Below are 14,241 nucleotides of genomic sequence, written 5' to 3'. Positions count from 1 at the left end.
TCGATACATATGCTCTAGCAATTGGACAACTCATTTATTTATGCAACACAAGACCAGATATTCAGTTTGCAGTTTCAATCCAGAGCAGATATATGCACAGTCCACGAACGTCACATTGGCAAGTTGTGAAGCATGTTTTTCGTTACTTGCAGGGTACTAGGACTCTTGGACTGCTTTATGCCAAGGGGGGACCATTGCAACTACATGCCATTGTTGCCACATCGTCTTGTGAAGGTGAATACAAGGCAGCTTTCACTATCAGAGTTGAATGTGTATGGCTGAGACATTTGTTGGCTAATCTTGATGTATTTGTCATGAAGCCTACTCCTTTGTTTACCGACAATCAAAGCACCATTACAATGGCACGGAACCTAGTGTTTCATACACGCACAAAAGACACAGATCCACTATGACTTTGTCAGAGAGAGGCTACATGCAAGATATATCAGCCTTGTCTACTATTCTACAACAAGTAATGTGGCAGACATCTTCACCAAAGCTCTTCCTTGTAACAAATTTGAAGCATTTCGCAATGCTTTAAATTTGATCTCCTTTGGTAGATGATCCTTGAATACTAATCACTTTTCACTCCAAGGGGTTTTGCTGGGTTTGACTCATGCCTATGCTCACAGAGGAGTATCAGTGATCCGTGATAGGAACTGGGGCACCTTTTACTCTCCTTATGAGAGGTTTTGTGCCCCAATTATATTATATTTTATTTTATGTGCTTATGTTACACAGTTTGAGCACTTATCGTGTTTTACACCTTTTGGGTGTGAACACACATTAACAACCCGTAAGTTTAAGGTTTGTATTTTGTACTTTCATTATGCTCTTTGGTAATTGCATTGGGAGTCGTGCTATGTCTCCACTCTCTCACACTCTTCACTGTCAAATGTGTTCTCTCAGCTAAGCTTCGATCCTACATATCTCTCACAAGGTGCATGCCCAGTGACTGTGGTTGGACCATAAATCCATCCTCATAGAAACGTAAGAAGTAGCCTGGGTAAAACTCTATCTTCTGTCCTAGAGGAAAGGCAATTGGGTCCAAGTCCTCGTCTCAGCTTTGAGAACTTCAGTCCTAATGACTAAATTCAGCTCAAATTGGCTGAGGAGTGTAGGATAATCCAAGCTATGGTCAAAGGGCAAGAGCCAACGTCCAGCCCATGTAAGCTCATCCAAGTTGCTAGCTCTAAAAACCAACATTCCCTATCACCCACCACCACTAGCTATCTATAGAAGGTCAATGCGAGTATGGGATATCTTTGGCATGGGAGCTCCCATAACTTGTGTAAGAAAGACACTACTTTAAAGATTTAAGAGTGTCTCCACAATCACAAGTGCTACCGCTAACTCTCCTCTGATGATAGGGTGTTGGATGGAGGACTTACTCCTAATCATGTGTGATATCATCATCATCAATGACCTCTCTATGCAATCCCAACCATCATAATGGTCTCTCTCTAGGCTAGTATGATCAACAAGTAAGCCCAATCATCTATGTTATAAGTTACAACTCCAAAACTCAGCTCTATACAAAAGAGTAGGCGTGATAAATATCAAATAACCACAGTTTGGTGCACGGTTCATGAAACTATAGGTGGGCACACTAATTCTCAAGGGCCCCTAATGCTATATAGCCTCACACCAATTGGGCCTTAGCCACCCCCCTTCAGTAAAAATCTTGGGCCAAAGAAAGTAACACCCACGAATACATACTCTCTCAACATGCTCCACTACATCTCCTCCGAATGTGAATGGATACATAAGTCAGCGGGTCACCCATGCTGCCGAAGTCTTGAGCACCATGGCCTTGGTCTTTCCAAGGTTCACTGTGAGATCTCTATCTGAGCAACAGGCATTTTAGTGCATCCAAGTGGTGCTACAAGCCCTTCAGTGAATCTGAAATGAGTGCAATATCATCAGCACATAATAGGACCAGTGTCAACACTCCAACTAGGCTAGCTCCACCTCCACCTCCCATATCAATGTAGTCAAACACCTCATCTATGTATAATCCAAAAAGTGTAGGTGAACTGTGCATCCCTGTTTTCTCCTATGGTGTTGTTAGTCCTCTCAGACATCCCCCCAAGTGCCTATACACAGCCTGTCACTTTCTCTCTGATGTGTAAGTCATGCTGGTATGTAAGTCTGACATATGTGTAATGCACCATATAACCATAATACTAGAATCTCTCTGATATGGTGTATAGTATAAGTTTCCAACATGGAGAGGCTGATGTGACTTGGCAAGCGACTCTTGTCATGGATAATAATGGCTGAAATCTGCCATGGTAGTGGGGTCGTCCTGGGTGTTGAGGACGGCTCGCACAACGTAGGATTGTGACTCACCACTCCAAAGTTGACTCCTCATTGAGAAGATTTGGTTAGACCTAGAGGGGCAGCCATCTAAGGAGGGGGGAACTGTGGTGCACATTGTGGTGAGTAAGCTTGTTGAGATGGGTCTAGGGAATTGGGAGGGTCTCTTTGTGACATCCAAGCTCAAGAATGAACATTAGGCCCTACAACTCCATGACAGGGCATAGCGGTCCAAAGCCCTCTCACAAGAGGCAATGGTATCGCACTTAACCTCGTAGTATACAATATGGCAGCATATGTAGTGCTGCTCTAACTCCCCCTCCACCCCACATTATTGGCAAATGTAGTCCTTCAGTACAATACCTTCATATCTCCCTATCTTTGTCTGCAACTAATGTGACAAAGTGTGGATCTAACTAATGGCGCATTTCAAAATAGTAACATGGGACAGCCATTTTCTAGCTTCCCATCCCAATTCTATCCCATCCTCATATTCTCCAATGTTAAAGCCCCCTCTGATGGTCACAAGGGATGGGAATTCCGATCCTCGTCCTTGTTTTCCCCATCCCATCCCAAAACCTATCCTACGGTGCTATGATTCAAGATTGTGCAAGAGATGTGTTTTTGTGTATGTTGGGTGCTTGATGAATCCATCCTAAGAGATGAAGAAATGTCTCTAAATATTGTGCCATCTGCATACCCAAGTTCTGTATTACATACACACATACATAAATACATACATAAGTAGATGCACGTGTGCACACTCACACACACAAAATACATACATACATGTATGGATTCGTTGTTCACCCAACCATTGTATTTGTGATGTACTGAGTTGCTATTCGCAGGACCTTCTTTGTACTATGTACTCTTACCTCAAGGGTGTTTTCTCTCAGGTGTCTTTCAATTGGGGAAAAAAAATGGGGATGATGTTTCCTGACTTTTCGTAATTTAAAGTGTGTCTAATTATGTCATCCAAAGTCAACAAGTACATGAGCTCAACAGCATGGATAGAAAAAAAAAGTGGCTACATCACATGTGCACAAAGCCTGTTAGGAAGGCCTGGAAGGATGAGAAAGGAGATAAGCCAACACGGACAGGTGTAGCACAATGAGGGTTACCATTGCGGAGTGAATTCTCTCACAGATATATCCAAAAAGATTGTAAAAATAGCAAATTGTGGTTCTTTGAAAAAGAAGAGACTAGACAACAACATACACACAACGTACAAGTGCTAAAGAATTAAGTGCTATGGAATGCCATGGAACAGCACGAACTAAGAATGGAGTGCTAATGAGCACCAACTAAGAATTAAGTGCTATGGAACGCCATGGAACAGCACCATCTAAGAATGGAGTGCTAAAGAGCACCAACTAAGAATTAAGTGCCACGGAACAGCACAACTTTTTTCACAAAAAGTGCCGTGGAACAGTAAATTTGAAGGGGATCCTTGTACAACTGCTGACTATGACAATTCAATCGGGTTTTAGTGTGGAGGTACAGCACTTACATTTGAAAACAAGCAATTTCCATAGTTCACTAAGGTACATGGATTTTGTCGGTTTGTACAGATGGCAAGATCAGCATACTTCTGTGCATTTTCAATATCATTCTCTAGGAAATAGAGAAAAGACAGGTTTGTTGATGCACGAGCTTTCAGGTCTTTCTCTTTTCTCTCAAAATTTTTCAACAATGTTATTGCCTGTTGAAGGATACAAAACCAGCAAGTGTTTAGCCACAACTCACATTTCCTACCTTTTTTGGCTGTAAAGGGTTCTTGTATTAGTTACTAGAAATAAACTTGCCCACATTTACTACTAGCTTAAACTGACAAGATTTCCTAATATTGTTAGAAGAAGTCAATTACTTGAGAAAAAAAATTTCTATGTAGGTACTGTATAGCCTTGTCCATTTCCATCTCATGTGCTAGCATCACATACTGTTGATCTTTTAAGATATTTATGACCCAATCGTATCCTTCTGAGAAGGTGTTCCCTATAACTGGAGCAATGATTCTAGCTGCAGTGAAGATATATTTGTGAGCTTGAGTTTGTCTCAACTGAAGCTCAACATGTAATTCATCATCCTGTAAAAAAAAGTTGAGTTGTTCTGATGAGCATTAAATTGTCCTGGATCACTAGTTCAACATTGCTGATGGAACACTATTAATTTCCACCCAACATATGGGAAAGTTAGAAACAATAGGTTACCCAAATAAGTTAACCAGATTAAGTGTCAGTTTCAAAACACATTGGCTGTTTCAAATCTTATGGCAGTTATTATTACCTTTTCACTTGACCAGAGATTAATGTCAAACACATACCTTTTGAACAGCAGAATCTTCCTCAGCAATGTCATCATCCACCTCTGGATCATAGTGTCTTACCAACAACATTTTAGTGAAACAACTTTTCATCTTCTCTGTATTGCCAACTATATAGTAGCAAACTATCAGATTGTAACCTGATTGATGATCATATTTGATTTCCATAACAGCTTCAAATGATTGCATAGCATCCTATAAAAGTCGCATAACATCATGTTCATAATGTAATAAAAATGTTAACCTTTAGATGACAATAGACAACCTTTGAGAGTAGCAAATAGTTCATGGAATCTTTATATAACTTAGCACCACCAAATCTATGCGATTGTCAGTCTCTAGCCTTCTAGTGCAAAATTGATGTGGTACACTAGGTAGTAAATTCAACACTAGTGTCAACCAGCCACTTCAGGACTTATTCTTGATCATATAGGGTTTCTAATGCAACTTTATAAAGCAGAGTCTGCAATGCCCTATGTCTCATACTAGCTTACCATCCCCTCAGCTTTCTTTTCTTATCACCTCTCAATGCTTTCCACTTATGCTCATTCTTTTCCTTCTTGTCTTTTGATGCCTTTCCTATGGGTCCAGCCACAGACAATTGTGAGAGTGCACAACGGAAGAGAAACACGGACACAAAGAGAAGCAATGTATGAGGCATTCTTTGGCTCTTGGTCTATTATTTCTTACTTTAAATTTTTCAGTAGTCGTGCTTATATGCACACTCTTGATAACAAGATAGGAAAGCTCACCCCTCGAGTAGATCTCTTGATTTTTGTGGACTATTCTTCTGAAGCGAAAGCCTATTGTTTGTTCGATCCTCAGACGAATAAGGTGATCATTAGGAGGGATGCCGTCTTTGATGAGAGAGGCATCATGCAATCCTTTGCACTGGACTCTTTGTCCTCAACTTTGCTCACATCATTTGAGACGGTGCCTACTAAGCCGGATCTATTGCCCCCTCTTGACCTTCTTGTAGATACTTCAGCTCCCAAGCCTCCTTCACAAGACCTGTTACCTCACTGATACAAGCAAACTAGGCGGGATTCAGGGATCCTTCCACCAAATCTCACTCTAGAGGGCCCTAGAAGGTCTGCTCGGCTTGCCCATCATGTTTCATATGCATCGCTATTTATAGCAGATTACATTGCACATTCTGAGCCGGTTTATGGTAGGAGGCTCTCTAGAACTCTCTATGGTGTGAGGCCATGGAAAAGGAACTAGACAATATTAACTGGAATGAGACTTGGACCCTGGTGGATCGTCCTCGTCACAAGGTCATTGGGACAAAGGGGATCTTTAGGACCAAGCTAAAGGCTAATGGTACTTTAGACAAATACAAGGCTTGCCTAGTAGTGGTAGGTTTCAGGAAAAAACACAGCCTTCACTATGAAGAAATCTTCGCATCTACTGCTTGGCTAATATCTTTTCATCTGTTGGTTACGCTCGCCATTCACCATGATTGACCGATCTATCACATGAACATCAAGTGTCTTTCTAAATGGTTATTTGGAGGAGGAAGTCTATGTGGAGTAGCCTCCTGGCTTTCTTCCACTAGCCGACTGACAATGTATTTTGCTTGTGGAACGCTCTTTATGGGTTGAAGCAAGCGCCAAGGTCTTAGTACCATACGATGGACGAGTTCTTGCAAACTCGTGGATACCATTCTACCCCCTATGATCCAAATCTATACGTGCACACCACTAGCGCGGGGATCAGCTATATTCTACTTTATGTTGATGATATACTACTCACTGGCTCCGATTCTGCAGCTCTCATAGAAATTAAGACACAACTTTGTGCTACCTTTGAGATGACAAACTTAGAATTGTTGTCTTATTTCTTGGGGATAGAGATTGTTAGATTGGAGGGAAGTATCTTTCTATCACAATAGAAGTACACCCTACAACTGGTGGAACAATATTACACTGATTAGACATGGCCAGTGGCCTCGTCTCTAGATCCCACTATCCACCTCCACAAGGATACCTCAAGTCCGCCTTTTGATAGTCATAACTATTGTTCTGTTGTTGGGAAATTACTTTGGTTGATTCATACTAGGCCAGATCTTGCATTCTCAATTAGTTTACTTAGCAGTATTTTAATGCACCTAGAATGTCTCATTGGATTGCTTATCTTCATGTGTTAAGATACTTAAAGCTACCTATAATTTTGGACTAACTTATGGATATGGTTTATGCTAACAGGGATACACCAATTCTAACAAGGCCGGAGATCTTGACACCTAGTGTTTTCATGGAGGCTACCTCTACACTTTGGGCATGGCTCCCATCTCTTGGGCCAGTCATAAGCAGGAGACAGTGGAGGCTTCCACGATCGAGGCAAAGTATCAAGCTCTCTTTGATGGCACTACCGAGGCCATCTATTTGAGGACCATTGCCCTTGCGAGCAATCCCATCACTCCCCTCAGACATGGCACATGGCAGTTCATTACCATTTCACCAGAGAGTAGGTTAATCTAGACACCATTCGCCTAGAGTTTATGCCATTAAGCAATAATTTTGCAAATATTTTGACCAAGGCAGTCAACCGGTTGGTTCTATAATATCTTCTATTATGGATCCGCTTGGATACACTCTCCTCTACTTCTTCAGATTGAGGGGGAGAGGATGCTTCCCTCTTATTTCTCCTTCCAGTTCCAGAGGGGGTGGTTTCTTTCTCTTGATAGTGACAGTAATGATATTTATAGCTTTTCACATTCAGACATTATTTATTATGTATTGTAGTATTATGGACATCTGTAACTTCATCCGAGCTATCACGATGACATGATTGTAAAAGGACACTTGGACAAGTGGACGATTCCCCTGCGAGGGCACTGTCCAAGTGGCATCATTGTATCACATTCTACATGAGAAATATTTGCAATTCCCTTTGCATTACCCCATACATCGACATTCTATTCATGTAAACATGCATCTATGTGCATTTATTCCTTTTCGGTCACCTTGGAGTAGTCAACTCTGGATCCACCATAATCATAGCATTGCACATAGCAATCTCCAAAGAACCTCTTTCCTTATGCTTGTGTATTGGCTTTGCTTATCTTGCTTGCTTCTCCATTTTGCCTTTCTCTCCACATACTCTCCATATGATTGGTACACACACACACTTAGGCATCCCTAGGCACTTATCCTAGTAGTGTGTGGTGCTAGTTGTATGAAGGTATGGAGCTATCTATCCTTATTTTCCCATACTTCGGGGCATAGTGACTCAATAGGACGAAAATTGATTCAAAATCCTCATATAATGCTAAATATTTTGAAAACCATCACACCAGCAATCCTTTTTTTTTTTTTTTAAAGAAAAAACAAATCAAAAAGTCCATTGTTGATTCCATCCACCTTTGCAAGACTTACTAGGCCCTTGGGCAGCCAACGCACACCCTTGGTTTGATGCCCTGGCCTCTCTAGGGTGATTACTTGGGCTCCCTTGGTAAGATAACCATTGCCTCTATAGTCTTGGTAGGTCACTAGGCAACTGACATGCACCCTTTGTCCAATACCCTAGCTAGTTTGGGATGGGACACCTTGGGATAAAAGAAAATATAAATCAAGGGCTTATTCTAAATGGAGGACAGCATACTTATTTATAGAAAGTTTGGGCCCTCCCAAGAGGGTTTGTGCTTATGAGACACAGACACTCTCTAGGAACGCATTTCTTTTAAATAAACAAGGTTTCTTCATTAATTAAGCATGTTTTGGGACTGTTTAAGTAAAGCTAATGCATTTTTAGCTCAGCAAGTATCCCATTGGCTCTTGTCCACCATAACTTTCAGCAATGTCTTCCCTATCCAAAATAGGGTTGCCTGTCATTGTGACTCACATTCAACCTTAATCTCATATACACACAACACGTGCACAACATAATTATCCCAATAGCAAGAAATTAAAAATGCATGACCCCATGACAGAATAATCTATGCATAATGAATTAAGAGTGAATGTACAATGAGTCAGAATGCATGAATGATGTGCATACAAGTAGATATGCTATAAATAGGACAAAAGTGGGACACCACTCCAGAAACATGTACATGGACATAAAATGGTCTGGTATATAAAGTACCCCAGTCCAATTATGGGCATATTTGAAATGGAGATCAACAAACTTTCAACATGGTCATGGCTACCACAAAGGGGGTTTGCATTCAAAGGTGGTTGGTGCATGCTTTGGCAACTAATGGCAGGCGCTTTCAGCATCTAAATGGAGTGTGTCAGTAGCATCAACTTCAGCCCATCACCTGTTAGCAGATTAGTCAGCTCAGGTATGAGTCTGTGCTGCAGAGGCTACAACATTTATGTACTATTTTTACTAGCATTTTCTAGTGCCCTTTTTAGGGCTAGGGAGCATTTAATGCTGGCCAACTACATTTAATACTCCCCTCATTTTATGCCTATATATTGTTGGAGCTCCTCCTCCTCTTATATACTTCAGCCATCATTTGTGGATTCTTCTGAGGAGAGAGGAGCCGATGCCAGGGTGCCCACACAGCCAATGACTCACTGTTGTATGCTGCTATCTCGTATTCGATATGGATTCCGTTTCCCGAGCATACATTTGAGTTCTCATCTGTATTTGTGTTTATTTTCTCTTGCCTTGTGTTTCAGTAGTTTATTTCAGCATGTTGTTTATGCTTCCATTGCTGCACCACTTCTAACATGGTATCAATTTTCAGGTTTTGTGTTTCTGCTATGTTTTATTGCTGATTTCAGGACTGATTTACCCCTCTACTGCCCTGGTAACTGCTGCCAACCTGATTGCGACCAGATTTGGGCTTCCCTACTCTGCGTTTTGATCAGCATATGCATTGCCTACCTGTCTAACACCTCCTGCTGCCTGTGTTTTCCTCATTAGGTTGCTGGTGACAGTTACCTACACCTGTTTAGGCAGTGTACAACCTGTGTTTTGCTATTTGCAGCACTATTTTGGGTTGAGTGACTGGCAGAACAGGAGTTTTTGCTGTTTCTAGCAAATTTCCACTGATTTTTTGACTTTGTGCAGCAGATTTTGGCTTATTTTGATCAGTTTTTGGGTTATATTGCATGTGAACTATTGGTTTTTGCAGTCTGTGCTCGTGGTATTGGCTATGTTCCCTCTCCCAATCCCTTCTTTTCTCTACTTCTTTTCTAAATCCTTCCTACTTCGTTTTACCCAACTCCAGGACCAGCTTCGTACTATGCAGTCTGCCCTCTCAAAGGCACATCTTGTTGGTACAGTACTCTACAAGCTTCCTCGGGAATTTGATGGAGTGGCAAATGCTTTACAAGCGCAGACATCTACGGCTCCTGTCAGTTTTCTTCAGATGTCCTCCATGCTACTTGAGGATGAGGCTACTTTGCGACTACAGGGGAGACTTCCGTCACATTATGGAGGTTCAGGTGAGGCTTTTGCAGCTTTAGAGAGGGGTTCAAAAATGAAGAAGTCGAAGGCCCAGTGTTATCACTATGGCACGAAAGGTCATTTAAGGAAGGACTGCAAAGAGTTAGCAGCTTCCAGGAAGAACTAGGAGCAAAAGACGAAGTGGGATGTGGACTCTTCCGATGAGTCATCCTCTGCCTCAGATTCCGATCCCGATCCTCCTGCCAAAGCGAAGTCCAAGGCGCAGAAGGGATCCTCTTCTTCGGATCATGGGAAGAGCTTAGTGGCCCCTTCCTCCGTTGCTTTCTAGTGGTGGTGATACGGACATCCCTTACGACTCTATGGTGCCAGAGAGGGAGTGTGAGAGGGTGGTGAGATGGGGAAACCGTGCCTCATCTATATGTCTATACACATGCACAGGATCCAGAGAGGGACTTCCCTGATGCATCGACCGAAGTCTGGTGGCAGGTACAAATCCTCGAGCTAGAATTGACATCCAGGTTCATGATGGGCTTGTTACTTGTGACAGAGAGCGAGAGGCTTTCATCTGGAGCCCACATGGAGGGACACTTTGGCATTTTTTGCCGAAGGCGGAGATTCCATGGTCACATGTTCAGAGACATGTTTGGCAGATTGGTCTTGTATATCCTGAGTGACATAGGTGACATTACACAAAGAGCTGCTATGATTCTTTTCTATTTTCAGGTGGTATTGTTATGATTGACATCGACATTAGATACTCTCCGAGGCATCTTGGTGGTGGGCTGGCCACTCACTGCTTGGATATCCATGGTTCTTATGGTGGTTCTATGTTGTATAGTTTATGATACCCCATCATTGTACTATTGTATTGTATCAGATCACCCCTAATCTGAGAGAGGGTGTTAGCAAATTAGTCAACTCAGGTGTGAGTCTGTGCTGCAGAGGCTACATCATTTTATGTAGTATTTTTACTAGCATTTTATAGTGTCCTTTTTAGGGCTAGGGAGCATTTAATGCTGGCCGACCAGCATTAAATGCTGGCCAATTGCATTTAATGCTCCCCCCATTTTATGCCTATATATTGCTAGGGGGCTCCTCCTTTTATGTACTTCAGCCATCATTTGTGGATTCTTCTAAGGAGAGAGGAGCCGGTGCCAGGGTGCCCACACAGCCAGTGACTCACTGTTGTATGCTGTTGGCTCATGTTCGATATGGATCCCGTTTCCCGGGCATACATTTGAGTTCTCATCTGTATTTATGTTTATTTTCTCGTCTTGTGTTTCAGCAGTTTATTTCAGCATGTTGTTTATGCTTCCATTGCTGGACCACTTCTGACATCACCAAGTGCTCTTTAATGCATATGCACACCTACAAGCCGGAATTTTGAAAGCAAGAAACTTTTTTGTTTCTGGTTTTCTTCTTTTTCTTTGTGTTCTGGTAAATGCATACACACACTCAATGATCAATACAGTTCTGAGTCCAGGGATGGGCTAGAGATACAAATGTTCCAAAGCAAGTCATGAGGGATCATATACTCATGGTAGACATCATTTACAACAACTACAAGGTCTGAAAACTCTGATTAGAAGTCAGCAGTACAGATCTCTTGTAACTATGACGGGTGTTTACATGAGATAAAGAGATTACAACATAGCTGGGATTGACAATCATCTATTCATGCTATATGGTTGGCATAACATGACAAGATATAACTTAGATATACTCAGCAATGACAATGATCAGATGGGCTGCCTGTATGGGCATATGTCAAGTAAAACAGTACAAAGTTTGATATCTGCAAGATGATGGCAAGGGTGGAAGTCTTATGCTCATGTTCATGGTTACATCAAGGCTCAGATTCTCTGGAAATAGATAGGATATACGAAGGATCGCTAAGGTTATCTCAAATACTATGAACTTACCTTGGTGCTTGAGCTGCATGTGTGGGATAGTTTGATCTCATTCTTAATATACAACTATGCATTGTCAAGAATCATTTTGTTTTAAGTATGCATTGAGATGGATATGAATGTAGACATGATTCATATTTTTTATTACAATGCTAACCCTAGAGTCATATTGTACCAGTTGAGTGAGAGCATGACTCAAAGATGAGTAAGTCCGACACTTGGTTTGTAGAAGGTAGCACCTTTTTCACCACTGCGTGAGGCACAGCTGCCAGCTGCTTCCCTTAAATCGGGCTCACTCTACTTGCTAATATCTAGTTCAAAGCTTAAAAACATATTTCAAAGAAATACCCTCATCCCCCGCAAAACACCGTCCCCCCCCCACCCAACAAAAAAGAAAAAGAAAACTGCACTTGCAGTGACTTATCCAAGAGCAATCACGAGGCAAAGCATCATTCTTGCAGCCCAGCACCCTGTTTGAGAAACTGGCCTGGTTCATTCCTTGCAGTGAATATGATGTCTCAAACATGACTCCCTTAGCATACCATATAAGATGGCAAAGAGTTTGGAACATCTGGATATACACTCCTTCTCAAGGAGGCGTTTGGTCAGCTTTTCTTCCAAATTCTTCCCTGCCATCCATCGTGCATGAGCATTTGAAGCTTTGCAATGGTTTTCCTATGGCTTAATATCAGTGAGGACGTCCAAGCTGATAGGCTAACAAGCTTCCATCTTGGGTATGCTTGGTTTGAGAGCATTTGATGACTGTCATTTTTTGGGGTCTTGAGGGCATAGCAGCAAAGATCAGCTCCAAGGGTGATGTCGGGACATTTAACCTTACACCATCAGTTGGAGAGAGGTGAACGGGTATTAAATATACGTCACAAGTGTTAGGTTGGGTCCTAGAGGGCACAGTGCGAAATGATAGTGTACTTCTTGCTTGGAGCTTGCTACAAGTAGTCATTTAGAACTACAATGCAAATCCTTTTAGCTTAAATATTCATTCATGGCCACAAGCCATTGGGGCTATCTAAGGCCCAGCTAGAGCTGTAGCATGCCAGTATCAAGCCCATTTTAGATCACAACGTCCCAAAGGGCTATAATCATGTGCTCCAAAGTCATGATTCATAGTCTAGTCTCCTTCCTTTTGCAGAATGATGTCCAGAAGTAGGTGAAGGACTCTTGGCATTGTCACATCCTTTCACTGTCTCTGTGGAGCTTTGCCAATGCACCTTTCACAAAACAGCACCAAATTCCTCCATGTTTTTGAAGGAAAGGTAGGCTAGAATATTTGGCATGACCACATACCTGCAGACAGCCTTAAAGTCAACACACGCACACTAATTAACTTATACCTCTCAATAAAAGTATGATCTGAAGTTATCATTTCTCGCACTTCCCAAAAAAAGTCTGCACAATATGTTGTTACAAAAAAGAATATCTGTCTTTTCTAGAGAAAGGACATACTTGATACTGCCCAATCTGCATAAGAGCATTTCCAATATTTCTCATTATTTTGAAACGTGTCTCTTTAAATGAGTTAGGTGTTTGGTCAAGGGCCATCCTGTACATTTTCACTGCCAGAGGATAGTTTCCTTGCTGATAATAAATGTTGCCCATGTTGATCCTCAATCTTCCCCCTTGCATAAACTGCACAATTCTATTGTTGTTTAGAAACTGGAGAGTTCAATTTACACATCATTGTCAAGAAAATGGCATAAAAATACAAGAAAGAATTGTACCTGTCTATTCTTCACAATTTGAGAATAAGTACTCAAAGCTTCAGAATACAGATTGTTTGTTTGATATTGATATCCCAGGTTGAAACAGACTGAAAATGTAAGCTCAACATTCATTTGATCTGCCTACACATACAAAAGCATCATGTATTAGAAGCTCTCCTTCTGAAACGTAACTTTTCATTGGAAGTGAAAGAAAAATTGCAGCTCACAAGGCCAGCTTGCTCCCGCTGCCTACATAGAAGTCTTTCTTTCTTCCCAGCTTCCTTGGCTTTTTCTAAGGCTTTTGTATGATCTCCCTGTTGGAAAAAATTCATCCAACCTGGCTTGAATCCCATAGAAGTTCCTGCAGAACTCATAGAAGTCCATACTTACCCCACATATTGCTCACGTAAACAGAGAGAAAAAGCACACTCAATCAAATCAGTTTTCAGTCTTTCAAATTTCATCTCATAATTTTCCCGTACCAGTGTCAGAAAATCAAAACATTGTACGCCCCTACATTGAAATTCAAGAACAGAAGCGTAAATTAGTCTAGCAAAGACTAGACACTAGGCACAACAAACTATTCTGTTTTGACTGGCAG

General features: G+C 41.5%; 1 protein-coding gene across 3 annotated transcripts in view; it reads right to left on the bottom strand.

Annotated features, from left to right (window-relative positions):
• LOC148028094 (uncharacterized) overlaps nt 1-14,241 on the bottom strand; it is a 76,492-nt gene that overhangs the window by 36,556 nt on the left and 25,695 nt on the right. The window contains exons 5-11 of one of the 3 annotated variants that reach the window (XM_087689779.1): nt 13,868-13,954; nt 13,659-13,781; nt 13,384-13,566; nt 4,786-4,840; nt 4,646-4,689; nt 4,190-4,408; nt 3,833-4,024 (exon numbers count right to left, since the gene is read on the bottom strand). In XM_087689779.1, coding sequence (XP_087545905.1) covers nt 3,833-4,024; nt 4,190-4,408; nt 4,646-4,689; nt 4,786-4,840; nt 13,384-13,566; nt 13,659-13,781; nt 13,868-13,954 — 903 coding nt within the window. Of the gene's footprint in view, nt 1-3,832; nt 4,025-4,189; nt 4,409-4,645; nt 4,841-13,383; nt 13,567-13,658; nt 13,782-13,867; nt 14,002-14,241 lie in introns of all 3 variants that reach the window. The other 2 variants (XM_087689778.1, XM_087689780.1) reach the window with 2 other exon arrangements.

This window comes from Lygodium microphyllum, chromosome 12, assembly GCF_053477565.2.
Source record: "Lygodium microphyllum isolate KBCC chromosome 12, Lygodium_microphyllum_v1.1.10, whole genome shotgun sequence".
NCBI lineage: Eukaryota > Viridiplantae > Streptophyta > Polypodiopsida > Schizaeales > Lygodiaceae > Lygodium > Lygodium microphyllum.
This window is presented reverse-complemented; position numbering and strand designations above follow the sequence as displayed.